The sequence below is a fragment of the Polistes fuscatus genome, unplaced genomic scaffold, assembly GCF_010416935.1.
Source record: "Polistes fuscatus isolate 324 unplaced genomic scaffold, CU_Pfus_HIC Scaffold5, whole genome shotgun sequence".
Lineage (NCBI taxonomy): Eukaryota > Metazoa > Arthropoda > Insecta > Hymenoptera > Vespidae > Polistes > Polistes fuscatus.
In genome coordinates this window covers 7,579,521-7,594,543 of record NW_025113129.1, presented here as the reverse complement: position 1 = coordinate 7,594,543, position 15,023 = coordinate 7,579,521, and the positions used below count along the sequence as shown (strand labels likewise).

Sequence of the window (15,023 nt, the reverse complement as noted above, 5' to 3'; positions counted from 1 at the left end):
AAATTTGTCCACGTTAGAGTCGCGCGCGCAATTTTCCTTCTTCGGAGGATTCGTTTATGACGGCAATGGAAAAGGGGGGCAGTGATTGAAGGGAAAAAAGAGGGGGAAATTAAGAGAAACGTCCAAAGGTTAAGAAAAAAAAATGTCAACAACGAACGGAAGACGAAAAAAAAGCACGAAAAAAGGTTCGAAATTTTGACGAATCACGTCAAAAAGATATTATTGCGTCAAACACTTGTCACAAATGATTTGTTTTTCCTAATGATCCTCCTAAAGAAGAATGATCTCTTCTTCACTGACAAAGTTTTATGTGCCATTCTCGTACGACGAATTATAATGTTCATCGCGATGGTAACGATAACACCGATTTTATGTCCATATTTTTCAATCATCAATTATTCTAGTTCACGAATTAGATCATCGAATCGTTGTATTTTGTTGTTGTTGTTGTTTTGTTTACTTTCTTTCTATGTTATTTTCTCCTTATTTTCTCTTTAATCTTTCTCTTTCTCTCTCACTCTTTCTCTCTACCCAAAAATACACTACAGATAAAGATAAAGCACGAAAACACACGTTGATATTTAGACTCGCTCAAACGACGTACGAAATGCGACTGGGTGCAGTAGCGGCATGGTTGATACTGAGCAGTTTAGGATGGGTAGAGAGAGTGGGGGTAAAAGCTGGAGAACACGTAGTGGAAATGACATGAGAGAAAGAGAAAGAGAGATAAAAAGAAAAAGAAAGAAAGAAAGAAAGAAAAAAAGAGAAAAAGAAATTGAGAGAGAGAATAAGACTCCTCAGAAGGAATCTCTTGAATTAGAAATAAAATAACAACAACAACACCAAAAAGAAATGATAAAACAATAATTCCAGATAAAATTATGGTCTAATTTATAAACACTATTCGCTCAAAGATATTAATATTGTTCAGAGGATCATATCTATTTTTTAATAGCAAAAAGTAGAAACCAGTTTGCGAGGAGAATTTGTGGAAATTAATAAGAGTTTATAAAGCGTTGTTTGGAATTACACAAGTTATTATTAATATTTATTGGAAGAAGAGTCGCATATTAAAAAATGGTTTCGATAAAAATTCAATTGACATATATAGAATAGATTAAAAAAGCACTGTAACGAAGACTGACCTATAACCTTTTCAAGATTGATAACAAGCGTTAATGTAAGCGATCAATGAATTCAAGATTTATTAGCTACAGAAGAGACCTTGTAAGCGAGTAACAGTGTATGTATCAATTTTAAGTTTTTATATCGGTCACACAAATGTATTTATATATTAAATACAATTGTCAGCGTATAGAAGATATTTTTGAATCTTCTAAGCATAACATGCTTTCTTTATCTTTTACTTCTTTTTTTATAATATATAAACAAATATTTTTTATCTAACAATTTTATTATCCTAAAAAATAATTTATTGTTATATATTTTTCAATAATATACCATATTTTCCTGTTTTCTAACTAATGTCACATATATTACATATGCAACAAATAATTTTTTTAAATTTAAATGTCACATATACTTGAAAAAGAAACAAGACTATTCATACAATGAATGTGACAATAAAACAATTGAAAAACTATATCTACTCACGTATCAAAGTAATGCAGTATGGCAGCAGTGTCGTCGAGAATTTTATCCATCTTTTTAATACTTTTACATATGATTTCATGAAGAACTTTCAAATAAATACAGAACTTAAGTTTCTTAAACCGTCGGATTTTAAAACAATAGTTTACTGTGCGGTAGTCTTATGCACAGACGCGGTAACAAAGATACTCACAGGGCTACCAATCTTAACGAAACTTCAAGTTCTACGAGAATTTATTTGAACAATTTTAAATATATAAATTCAAATATTTAATAAAATTTTGTAGAAATAAATTATTATACTATTTAATTTTTCTAAAGTATATATCATAATTCTTTAAACAATCTTTATATGCCTAATAATGATTTAAATAGTTACTACACCTGAAAGATATTGTCGTCCAATAAAATAGTAGGATTCAAAAAATTTATTGTAAAAATATCTTTACATATCTTTGAGTAGTAGATACAAGATGACTCGATAAGAAATGCTTATTTCAATTATCATCAAATTTAATGTGATTAGATTGTATAAAAGTATTTAATGATAAATATCAGCAAGCTTATGGAATCTAGTCTTTAATATTTAAATGATGTTTTTCTAATAAAAGTGGTTTCTCAAATCGATAGATTGACTTAGTACAACAGGATTAACATAAACGCAATTGTACGATCTAAATATGAACCTAATAAAAAATTTGATTTATTTTATTAATATTATTATTATTAATATTTTAATAATTATAACAATATCTGATAGCGCAGAGGAACCAGAAATTAAGTTGGTGAATGTGGTAAGAAAACATTTTAAAATAAACTATTGTTTCTTTTTTAATTTTATTTTTTTGTATTACAAAAGAGTACAAAAGTTATATATACCTTTTTAATTATTTTTACAGATATTTAGACATGGAGACAGAACCCCGAATAAAGAATTATATCCATATGATCCATACAAAATATATGATTTTTATCCAATGGGTTTTGGAGAATTGACAAATGTCAATAAATCTATTTAATTACTACATGGTATTTTGAAAAATAAATTACTAAAAATATATAAATCTTTTTTATATATTTCAGAAAGGTAAAAAACGTGCTTATGAGCTAGGCAAATTTCTCAGATCTAGATATGGAAACTTCTTGAATCAAATTTATACACCAGAGCTAATAACAGCTCGTACTACGGATTATTCTAGAACAAAGATGTCTTTAGAACTTGTTCTTGCTGGAATGTTTCCACCTAAAAATATTCAAAAATGGAGCACTGATATCAATTGGCAACCGATCCCTTATACATATGTTCCAAAGACTGAAGATAATATCTTATTACCAATGGATTGTCCTTTGTATGTTTAAAAAATGTAAACTTTTATGCAAACAAATTTGCAATTAATTCTTATAAAAAACATTACATTTGATTATTTATAGATATTCAGAGGAATATCAAAGAGTTTTAAAAACACCTGAAGTCATACAGAAGATGACTGAATTTAGTGAAATGAATGCCAATCTAACCAAATGGACTGGAAAACAAATAAGTAATCCTTTAGATATGTATTCTTTATATAATATTTTTATGGCAGAATGGATGATGGATCTTCCCTTGCCTGGATGGGCTCTCTCTGTATTTCCAGATGGCCAACTCAAAGATGGCATCATTTATGCTTTCAAAGTTGCTAATTTAAATACTAAATTAAAAAGACTTTCTGGAGGTATATAAGCATGCATAATTGATATAAAAGTAAATTTGAAGATTAATACAAATTTATATTGATTTATATTCTAGGTCCATTGTTAACAAAAATGGTAGAAAATATGTTAGCTTCTAAAAATGGAAAACTAAAAGGAAAAAAGATCTACTTATACAGTGGTCATGAAACAAATATTGATAGCATGTTAAATGTTTTAAATGTGTATAAACCACATATTCCACAATTTTCCAGTGCCATTATATTAGAATTACTTCAAACTAATCAAACTTACTATGTTAAGGTGTGTAATTAAAAAATAATAAAACTAAAATACTTCTAAAAATATCTTCTATCTCAGTACAATATTCATTTTACTTTTCATTTTATCTGATTAAAAATCTAAACTTATTAATGTTTTATATTTTTAGGTATTATATTATACAGGCATTCCACCAGAAGTAGTAGAACTTCAAATTCCTGATTGTCAAGTGTTATGTCCATTTGATAAATTTATGGAAATAACTGCTTTGTTTCGTCCATCCGACGAAGAAATAATGTGTCACAAAACGTAAACACAGAAGTAATTTATTAGACATATACTACGAATTTATATAAAAATGATAAAAACTAATATATATATATATATATTAGTTTTAATATATAATATATATAATATATATGAAGAACTAATTGATCAAAAATCTTACGCATTATTCGTTTGTTATTTCTTTTATATAATTACATTTGTACAAAAAAATTGTTAATATTTAAAAAATGATCCCCAAATGAATAATAAATTATTTATATATATATTTAATATATATAATATAATAATACTATATAGAAACACTATAATGAATTATAAATGGTTAATACATACGATTACGTGAAAAATTTACAAAGTTGATTTTACCTTTTTCTTACTTGACCATGCTGGACTTTGTGGTTTGGTTAAAGGTTTTGTAGACTTTATACGAATAAGTGGTTTATATACTGGCATTGGTCGAGCTTTTATTTCAGTTTGCTTTCGGAGTTTTGCTATTTCCAATTTTTCTTTAGCTTCCTTTTCTTCTTTTTCTTTTTTAAGTTTTTCTTCTAGTAAAGTTCTTTTTTCCTTTATCTTTTCTTCTAGTATATTTCGTTGCTTTTCTTTCCTTTCGATATTTGTTTTAATTACAGAAGATTTTGACTTGATTACTTTGCTCTGATTTAAAGTACTAGTATTTGTAACAAACGAATAAGTATTAGGTTGCTTATTTTCTTTCTCGATACATTTTTTATTTATTTCTAATGCTTCCTGTTTGTTATTTTTTAAATTTATGTTAATTTGAATATTTTTACAAGAAATAGGTGCTAGTGGTTTTTTAATCTGATTTGCATCCTTTTTATTCTGACTATCTGGAATTTTCTTTTTTTCGATTTTATTTTTCATTGAATTAATAGTCTTCATTGGTTTATATGGAAGCGACGAATGCAAGTAAGCTGTACTAGTATTTTTACTTCTTTCTAATTGTTTAGTATCTTTCATTTTTTCGTTAATATCATTGTTACTAGAAAAACTCCTAAATGTGTTTTTCTTTGTATTTGGTAATTTATTCATAACTCTTTGAGATTTATTAAAATCTAATAATTTTAGATTAGGGACTGACTTTGATTTGGATTCTGATTGACCTAGCTTTAATTGCTTTTTCATTTTATCGCGATTTTCAAAACTGAAAGGTATCGGACACGTAATCTTTTTTTGTTTAGTGTGTATAGGAATATCAAAAAATAGAATTTTTTCTTTTTTAATTATAATTTCTGATCCGATATTACCTACGACTGTAGTAGCCATTTTTTTAGATGCATTATTTTTTTGACTAAGTATTTTTCCTTCTTTGGAGAAAGAAGAGTACAATCTTGGAGTTTGTTTTACTTTAACTGTACTATCTGTACCTGTAACTCTAATATTTTTCTGCGTACTTTTATTATGTAAAACTGATGAAGAACCTGTAGAGTTAGATCGCAAAAATTTTGTTTTGTTTTGATCCTTTTCTACTTGTTTAGGTTTGGATTTTTCTTGATTATTTGTTACAACAGGTCTATTACGTGTGTTTACCTTTGGAATTGTATATTTGTTTACCAGAGAAGATTGTTGTTCCAAATTAGAAGACTTCAATTTCAAACTTTTGCTATCTAAATTTATTTTAGAACGATCATTTTTTAAGATATTATTTTCTGATATGGTACATTTCAAATGATCATCGGTTTTTGATGTTTTACCAACATCTTTCATAACTTTTTTCCATGAACTTGTACCACGTTTAAACATATTAACACCGGATACGGATATATTGTTTGTTTCCTCCGCAAGTATATTACTTGCAGCGTCTTGCATTTCTTTATCAGTTGACTCTGAAAAAGAATTCTCAATTTCACGAATCCTCACAGGCTTGAAAGTTTTCATTTTAACTGGCATTGGTTTTTTAAATATATCTTCTGTTGATGATACTTTAGTATCCTTTTTATCATTAATGAATTCTTCACAAAGCTGCACAGCTTTATTCAATATATTGTCATAACTTATTTGCTTCATAATTTTTGGTTTACTATTGTTATATGGTGAAGGATATATTATTTTTATCGGTGTATTCTTAATATTACTTATTTCTGTTTCTAAATTTTCAGTAGACACAGATTTGATGGAATATTCATTTAACGATTGCACTGATTTTCTGGGTGTTTCAATGATTTCTGACAACTCATTATCTGAATTAATATTTTCTTCAATTACTTTAGTACATAACTTTGGTTCATAAATTTCATGATTTTTTTCAAAATAATCATCAGATGGTACTTGTGGGCTACATGTAAAATCTACCCACTGTGGAGCACAATAATTATCCATTGTATAAATTATTTTTATTAAACACAGTAATTATGAATCAATATAAAACCACTATAATAATTATTGTTTAAAGACTATTCCGCATTGTATATAATATCTGGAATAGAAAATAAAAAATGTAGTATTACGCTTTCACATTTAATAAAATTTTTATAAACAGTAATGAAATTAATATACATAAATAAATAACATAGAGAGAGAGAGAAAAATCAAAAACATACATAATGTTTCTATAATATACTTTATAAATTAAAATGCATATAAATAGACAATATTATGGCTATAAACATATGAAATAAACAAACAAATTCCTAATATAAATTAAAAATTATTAAATAGTAAATGAACGTTCTTTCTTATTGTTATTTACTTACCTTATATTAATATTTTCATAAACATAACATTATATATATTAAGCAAATATTAATAAACTTCTAAACTAATTAATATTATATCAGATAAATTTATATGAAATACTTCTTCAAGTCTTAATAAACAATATATTTTGAATTACCAAAGAAAATACTGACCGTTACATACATTCGTAAAACTCTCGTTTGAAATTAAGCATACATCATTAATATAACATAGAGGGAACACTTAATTCTTCAGCGCCATCTTGCAAGTGACATGAAACAAATATATCTTTTACATTTTTTCTAATTACATTTATGTATGGAAACATTCAATTAAAACTTACTAATTGTATTTTCTTTCTAATTGTAATCACTAAATCTAGTCCATTTGTAAATATAAAAAATTAATAAAAATCTAAAAGAAATGATACAGTTGCGCAAATGGTAATTCAAATGATCGAAGACGATCTACATGTACTTTTCAATTTTATGGATTTTTTATAGCTTCTTTTTATAGATTTTTCCAAATTATTTTTTAATATGTAGCATAATGAATACAATTTTATGTGGTTGGAAATAGAAAAATAAGAATCCTATTCTTCCAGAAAATTTATTAAATTTTGCATACATAAACACACATACACATACGCTCGCTCATCACATTCTGTGTAACTATATATTCATTTAACATTTTCATACGTTTCTTTTTACTATGTATAATAATTCATTCAGATATAATCATAAATTGATATATAATTTGAGCTCTTAAATTCTAAAATCTATAGAAATGCATGTTAGATTGTAAAGTGAAACCAATTCTAAATCCTGTCTATAAGGAATATAAATTTCTTCAAATCAGATAAGAATATTACAATACAATATTATTCTCTCCTGCACCATTTTTTTTTATATACTTGTCATCATCATGGTAATTGCTACCATAACAACTCTTTTATTGTTTTCTTTTTATCATCATTAATATTTTTCATTCTTATAATTATATGGTTATAATGATTTCAATTATTATATAATTATTATATCTTTATTATCATTATAATTATTATCTTCATCATATCGTCATCATCATCATCATCATCATCATCATCATCATCATTATCATCATCATCATCATCATAATCATCATCATCATCATAATCATAATCATCATCATCATCACCATTACCATCATCATCACCATCATCATCATCATCATCATCATCATCACCATCATCATCATCATCATCATCATCATCATCACCATCATCATCTTCATCATATCGTCGTCGTCATCATCATCATCATCATCATCATCATCATCATCATCATTATCATCATCATCATCATCATAATCATCATCATCATCATCATCATCATCATCATCATCATCATCATCATAATCATAATCATCATCATCATCACCATTACCATCATCATCACCATCATCATCATCATCATCATCATCATCATCATCATCATCACTATCACCATCACCATCATCATTATCATCATCATCATCATTATTATAATTATAATTATAACTATAGTACTCTTATTATTATTAAAGGAAAAAAATAGATATTAATTGTAAAACTCCCTGTAACATATTAAAAATGTTTTTGCTTTTAAATCAAATAAATTATAAGAATATGCATATTTGTTTTATTTTGAATGAGTACTCAATACATTTCTAAAATCTTTGATAAAATATTATAATCAATTCTTCTACTTAAAACTTTGTGATTATGTTAGTATAACATAGTCGAAAATTTTACATCTAACGACTTGCAAAGCATATTTGTTATTTATATAAATGAATTAATAAAGAATATAAATTGCATCTTATTACTCATCATTCAATTGCATCTCTACTATACTCATCCCATTCAGTAGCAAAATCTCTTGTTTCAGGCGATTGTTGTTCGTTATTTTCTTTTTCGGTAACTTCTTCAATAACTTCATCATCTCCTTCCACATGCTCTTCTTCAATAATCATTACAGATTCTTGCGATTCTTCTATTCTATTTCTATCTTCGCTACATTGTTCTTCATCATATTCAACTATCTCAGTTTGTTCTTCAACATATTGAATACCATCTTCCATTTGATGAACATTATTTTCATCTATAAGCTCAGATCGTTCTTCTTGCACTTCTTCTTCTTCCATCACTGCCTCTTCCACCTCCTCAACAACTTCCTCAACTATTTCCTCCGGCTCCTGTGTAATTTCTATAGATTGATAATCACTATACGTTTGTCTCTCTGTCTCATCATTATCGTGAATATACACGATCATTCCATCTTCCGTACCTTGCATTACAATTTGTTCATTTCCAGAAATATCCAATTGCTGGGGTTGTTGATGATGATCATTCCCATCCTGTTGCTGATAATTATCATTATTGATCAACATGATCATTTGTTGTCCTTCGAACTCATGAGCATGATAAGTTGTAGTTTGTGAAATATCAGTTATTTGCATTTCTGGTACTATGAAATCAGATTGATTCTCTACTTCTGTAGTTTCCGGAGATACGCTATCTCCAACTCCGAGCGATGTTGCTATCCCACTTGCTACGTGACTAAGAGCTTCTGCCTCCGAAGACGGTTCTAAAGAAATTGGAGGAGCAGGAGCTGGCGTTTCAGAATCTCGTAGATCCTTATGGGAACAGTCTATATGAACTTGCAAATTTGTAACACGTACGAAAGTTTTGCTACAGTGAGGACACCGATATCCTTTTTCTCTGCCTTCTACATGATTACTATGTCCAGTATTTATTTCATGTGTAGTGAGATCATTAGTATCTTTAAAAACTTGAGAACACTGTAAACATTGAGTTATTTCAAAGTTTGAAGGATGATTCCGGGGTGTAGGACGATGGTTATAACTTATTTGATGTTTCACAAGCAGAGTTTCAGAAAGAGCCACGTATGAGCATGCTTGACATTTTGGGAAACACATGCTTTTTGGTGGAGGCACGTTGTGTTTTGTGTAAAGATGATACATCAAAATATTTCTTTTTGTTGCTTTATAGCCACAATGTTCGCAAACTCTTGGATCGAACTTCTCCTCATGTACATCTTGCATGTGTCTTCTATACATATAATAATTTGTGTATTCTTCTTCTAAATCGCATTTGTTACATTTCCATGGTCCAGTTTCGCCATCTATGTTACCATTACACTTTGAGTCATTTTCATCACCATTACTGCTAGACATCAAGTGATCTGATTTCAATACAACGTAAGAAACTTTTGTTTTACAAGGAGCACTAGTTTCTGCAGATTTAGCTTCTTTCTGCATTATTTTTAAACGTATATTTTTGTTGTGTTTTATCAGATGAGGATATTTTTTAAGCACTTCTCTAATAATCTTTGCATGATTGTTAATAGCTTCATCCGTGTTTGTTTGACAAGATGATGATTTCTCCAAATTTTCTTTTTCTTCGAGATCGAATCTTACCCTTTTTGTTGTTTGTTGTGCATCTTGAGATCGTTCAGATGTATTTGATATTGTCCAATCGTCATCTGAATTAATTTCTTTTGAATCTTTTTCATGTAACTGAGTATCATCTTCTTCATCTTCCGTTGAATCATTCTTGACATCTCTATCAGGAGAGCATTTAAGCGAAGGTGATCTATCTCTTTTATATTTACCTGATGCTTGAACAATAGGTTTTGTATTATATGTGATATCATCAAACGAGGAAAAAACTCCAAGAGCAAATTCATCTGCTTCAGGTAAATCAAATCTGGATGGCCCCGCAGTGATTTCTCTAGACTTTGGAGCTGAGCCTCGCAATTCATAATTTGTAATTGGCATTGTGGGAGGTAATTCTAATTTTCTTTTCCAAATTGGAAGCCTATGAGTTATAAAAAACAAATGTTTAATAAGATCCAGCTGGAAATAGCACAATGTGTAACTCATGTAAAAAGTAATCAAATTTTAGTACATACTTCCTCCCAGGTAATGGCTGAGCAGACAGTGTCGATGATGCACTTGTAGTTACTGTTCCTTCAGTTGACAATGTTGTTGATTTTGAAATAATTGGAGTATTTGATTTTATTGGTCTATTTGCTTGTAATGCAGTTGTATTGAAATGTGCATCAAGCAGCTTAGTTAAAACTGTCATCTTCATTTTTTGTGCTGTTCGGTACAATGCATGTTGTTCTGAATTCCAATATTCCAATTGTCCAGTATACATAAAACTATATAAAATTTTAATTTTAATCATTTAATAATTCTATGTATATATGTATAATAATGATTAAAATTATATTTTTACCTTATTATAGATTTAACACACTCATAAGGCATATCTGGTGGCATAATGATAACTCCATCAAAATTCTTATCTTTTTCTTTTAACTGACGTTCTAATAGTACAAAGTAATCTGTACATGTTGTGATTACTAAGCGATGTGCCTATAAATAATAAATATGTATATAGTATTTTATAATAATATTTTAATTTGATAAATTAATAATTAGTTATATATGTGATATAATTTGATTATAACAATACCTGTACAGTAATATCACTAGTTGGAAACTTAATTGTTAAATCAAGTAATTCTTCTTCAAAATAAAGTTGTTGAAGTCTCTGAAGAAAAAAAGTTCCCCAATTATCTACTTTCACTTGCTTCAACCCTCGCGAAGGGAGAGATTTATCACGATTTGTTGATGCCTGCATTTTTCGATAATCTATACACAGAAATAATAAATTAATATAACAAAAATATTATAAATATAAATTCTTTTCATATACAAGGATAATATCTTTTTCTTCATAAAAATAAAATTTAATTACAATTACAAAACTATGAAATTTATATGTCGCAGAGTACAAGAAATCTTACAAACATTGTATTTAATCAGTATTAATAATTAATTGTAATTGTGTGGTAATATGGAATATATTTATTCAATATAAAAAGACTATATAACCAATACGATGTGTCGCTTAACACAGTCACCAACTACTATTATTATGCTTATGAATGTACTACTCGCACTATTAAATCTCTTTTATTCTCCTTCCTTCAAAAGATATATTACCTATGTGTATTGATATTGTTGATTGGAATTTCATATTATAAGCTATTATATTTTACAAAATTACAATACTTTTCTTATCGCTTAAATATTATGTACTACTTGCGCTATTAAATCTCTTTTATTCTCCTTGCTTTAAAAGATATAATACCTATGTGTATTGATATTGTTGATTGGAATTTCATATTATAAGCTATTATATTTTAAAAAATTTCAATACTTTTCTTATCGCTCATATATTTCTAATTGAATCTGAAAAATCTAGGCTGTAATTAACTGTTTATTTAGTTAGTTTTTATATACAAATTCTTGTAGATTTTTTTCTTAGTCTTCTATAAAACAAAAATAATTCAACTTATTATAAGCTGTAATACTTCACAACTCACCTTAATCAAGATTGATTATGATCTATATCTATAACCTTATTACCATTCAATTACCATTACAAATAAATATTTTTTACTATCTTAGATTTATATAAATAATATAAATAATAATAAATATATAGCGTGCAGTTGAAATCTAATGTTGTAAACGCACACGTATAAAAGATTAAAACATAAAAAAAATACATCGGATTGTAGTAAGATCGTAAGGTAACATTTTGTAGGACGCCGTTCGAAACAGACGTAATGTATATATATTTATAAAAATTATAGAAAACACTTTGCAATATCACATACATAATGTAAATAGATAAATTGAAAAAAACGCCGTATTTCAAAGGACACATACCTATTCAGGAATAGCTTAATATTCGTTTAGCTCCATCTCTTAAAAATTACTTTGCGACATCATCAATGCCAAGTGATGAGCTCTCCCTCATAGATGGAGTTAACTAATCGAGAAAATAAATCAGTGGTATCAACCTTTAAATATAAAATTAAACAACTTTCTTATTTAGAATATTTCATTTTTACCCTAGCATGAAAATATTTGTCTAATACATTTTACAATAGATTATTATAATCATGCTAATTTAATTTATTTAGAGCAAATATTTTAAATTGAAAAGAAAATGGTTTTTAACTTCATTCATTTTATATCGACAGCGACTTAGCGAGATAGAACAAATTGAAAAAACTGCAATTTTATTATAATAAATTGGAAAAATTTAATATATAAAAAATAACTAAATCTATGCATATGCATCAGCATCCATATATATGATATGAAGAGGTTAAATACAATATTATTATATAATTCATCTACTTACGCTATATTACATTAATACACATCATACGTACAAGTTTGAAAAATGTGTATAATAAATTAATTTTACAATCAAAAATATTTATATTTGTAATAAGTATACGAATATATTTATATATATAATTTGTACAACAAATTAACACATTCGCAACCGGCATTTGTTTGAATTAAATATTTAGGTAGATACCGTATATATAAAAACTTGAAATATAAAACATTAAATTAAGATTACATATTGCTAATAAAACACCTATTATAATTTCATAATAATACTGCAAAGTCGTTGACTGTATGTGTTAATGTAAATATTGGGTTGCCTAAAAAGTTTGTGTCAATTTATATTTTTAATGTACATATATCTGAGCCGTTTATTTTGAAAGTGATCTAACATAAGTCAATTTTTCATAAAATGTTTAGCTATAATAAATATATATGTTTAGCTATAATAGCATAAATAGCTAACTTCAGATGGTATATATATGTTACTGTAGTTAATAACAAACTAACAAACGGTTTAGGCTATTTTTAAAATAAACGACTCATTTATTTCAAAATTGACACGAACTTATTGAATAATTTAATGGTGGTATAAGTATTAAATTGCCTAACCAAATATTATATTACAATTTTAATGTATACATATAAATATATATACTAAACAAATATATGTATCCAGGCAACCCAATAATATATTACTATTTTAATACAAATAATCTATTTACAGTAACGATCAGCTTTCATTTTACTTCTTCGATCTAGTAAAGTTTCATGTAAATTTCCTTCCGTTTTAGCTTTTTCTAAGGCAGATCGATCTTCTTTATTTATCCTTAGTTTTTTATCTTGAAATTTTTGAAATTTACGTCTATGACAAATAACACATCATTTTATTAACATTTATATAGATATATTAATTAAATGAAAATTAATGTCATTATACTTACACATAGTTTACTTCTACGTCAGCTAGGGAACCAACTTCTTCTTTTGGAATATCTTTATTAGGTTTATTGTCACGTTCTATAATACTTCTTATAGTAACATATTCTGATAAACCTGCTATTTTACTTTGGCAAATAACGTCATCTTCGTCAGTTATAGAAATGAAATTTCCCATCGTATTACTTAATATAGCAAGTTTATCGCCCTAAAAAATAAGTTAATGATTAATAATATGTTACATATTGAAAAAAAACTTTATATTTATTTGAGTGATCATTTGTTAAGAAACTTACTTCAAAAATTGGTTCCCATTGTTCAATTGCACCTACTGCATCACTACGTCCCACAACAACACCATTTTTGTCAACGCCAAGATATTTACCATAACCAGACTTTAACGCTATTAAATTGTCGCTTATACGAAATGCTGTTAAGATTTCTTCAGGACTAGGGCCTTCACCATCTGCGTGAGGAGCACCAAGCGTAAAAAGCCCATTATCAAGAGCCTTTATGTAGGTTTGTTTTCCAAACTCGATGGCTACTGTACCCGTTATCTCTTTGACACTATTGGTTTTCCACCAACCACCTATTAAAAGAGAAATTAAATCTTTTTAAATATACTTATCTTTGAGATATAGTAACAAATTAGTGACAATAATAATTAAAAATATAATAAATAAATAACGTATATACATACCATGAAGCTTAATATCTTCATTATCAATAGTGACGCTTTCTCTGGTTTCTTGTTTCCTAGATTTTCGTTTCCTTGATCTAAAAATACATCAATTAATTATTAAATCGAATTTTTCTACTGATAATTATTAATATAAATGTAATCGAACAATTTTTGTATATAAATACCTTATTTTTTCTCCCTTCAAAACAAGTTTTCCAGTTCTTACTCTCTCGTATTCCGCCATTTTATATCAAAACAAAATAACTCAACAAGTATGTATAAATATTTATATATATATACAAATATCTATCACTAAATAATTATAAAACACTTGTAACAATCATGTAATAACTCAATTGCATTAATTTTTAACAAACTTTTTTAAAACTAAATTCGTGATTTATGCAGCATTCTGAACACACATGCGTTTACAATTGTTCATGTATAATTTGTTCCCGCATGGAAGAGAAGTGTGTGCAATCTGATTGGTTAAAACGACCAACCTCCCACTCCGTTTCGATTCTACCAATTAGTATTTTTTTTTATAAGTAGAGAATCCCACACAGTAACACAATTTATTTATTACAATATT

At 27.3% G+C, this 15,023-nt stretch overlaps 4 protein-coding genes across 7 annotated transcripts; 1 reads left to right on the top strand and 3 right to left on the bottom strand.

Moving 5' to 3' along the window:
- Window positions 1–40: 40 nt before the first annotated feature.
- LOC122522288 (venom acid phosphatase Acph-1-like) lies at window positions 41–4,076 on the top strand. Of its 4 annotated transcripts, none has more exons than XM_043643213.1 (7): window positions 41–2,405; window positions 2,511–2,612; window positions 2,695–2,960; window positions 3,043–3,152; window positions 3,249–3,326; window positions 3,401–3,606; window positions 3,734–4,076. In XM_043643213.1, exons 1-7 carry the CDS (start codon window positions 2,292–2,294, stop codon window positions 3,875–3,877), a joined length of 1,020 nt encoding a protein of 339 aa, XP_043499148.1. In that variant the 5' UTR covers window positions 41–2,291; the 3' UTR covers window positions 3,878–4,076. The 4 variants fall into 4 exon arrangements, with proteins under 4 accessions (XP_043499148.1, XP_043499150.1, XP_043499149.1 ...); XM_043643215.1 differs by having other exon boundaries at window positions 41–1,243; window positions 2,372–2,405; window positions 3,043–3,326; window positions 3,734–4,074; XM_043643214.1 differs by having other exon boundaries at window positions 41–2,278; window positions 2,377–2,405; window positions 3,043–3,326; window positions 3,734–4,074.
- Window positions 4,077–4,127: 51 nt separating this feature from the next.
- LOC122522285 (calponin homology domain-containing protein DDB_G0272472-like) lies at window positions 4,128–6,599 on the bottom strand. The gene is made up of 2 exons (XM_043643205.1): window positions 6,567–6,599; window positions 4,128–6,289 (listed from the first exon to the last, which is right to left on the bottom strand). The coding sequence occupies exon 2, from the start codon at window positions 6,190–6,192 to the stop codon at window positions 4,201–4,203; it is 1,992 nt and encodes a 663-aa protein (XP_043499140.1). The 5' UTR covers window positions 6,193–6,289; window positions 6,567–6,599; the 3' UTR covers window positions 4,128–4,200.
- A 1,588-nt stretch (window positions 6,600–8,187) lies between these two features.
- LOC122522284 (centrosome-associated zinc finger protein CP190) lies at window positions 8,188–12,444 on the bottom strand. The gene is made up of 5 exons (XM_043643202.1): window positions 12,337–12,444; window positions 11,072–11,250; window positions 10,832–10,971; window positions 10,503–10,754; window positions 8,188–10,408 (listed from the first exon to the last, which is right to left on the bottom strand). Exons 2-5 carry the CDS (start codon window positions 11,237–11,239, stop codon window positions 8,398–8,400), a joined length of 2,571 nt encoding a protein of 856 aa, XP_043499137.1. The 5' UTR covers window positions 11,240–11,250; window positions 12,337–12,444; the 3' UTR covers window positions 8,188–8,397.
- Window positions 12,445–13,482: 1,038 nt separating this feature from the next.
- Window positions 13,483–14,916, bottom strand: LOC122522283 (protein FRG1 homolog). The gene is made up of 5 exons (XM_043643201.1): window positions 14,617–14,916; window positions 14,450–14,526; window positions 14,046–14,338; window positions 13,755–13,957; window positions 13,483–13,675 (listed from the first exon to the last, which is right to left on the bottom strand). The coding sequence occupies exons 1-5, from the start codon at window positions 14,673–14,675 to the stop codon at window positions 13,528–13,530; spliced, it is 780 nt and encodes a 259-aa protein (XP_043499136.1). The 5' UTR covers window positions 14,676–14,916; the 3' UTR covers window positions 13,483–13,527.
- Window positions 14,917–15,023: the final 107 nt, after the last annotated feature.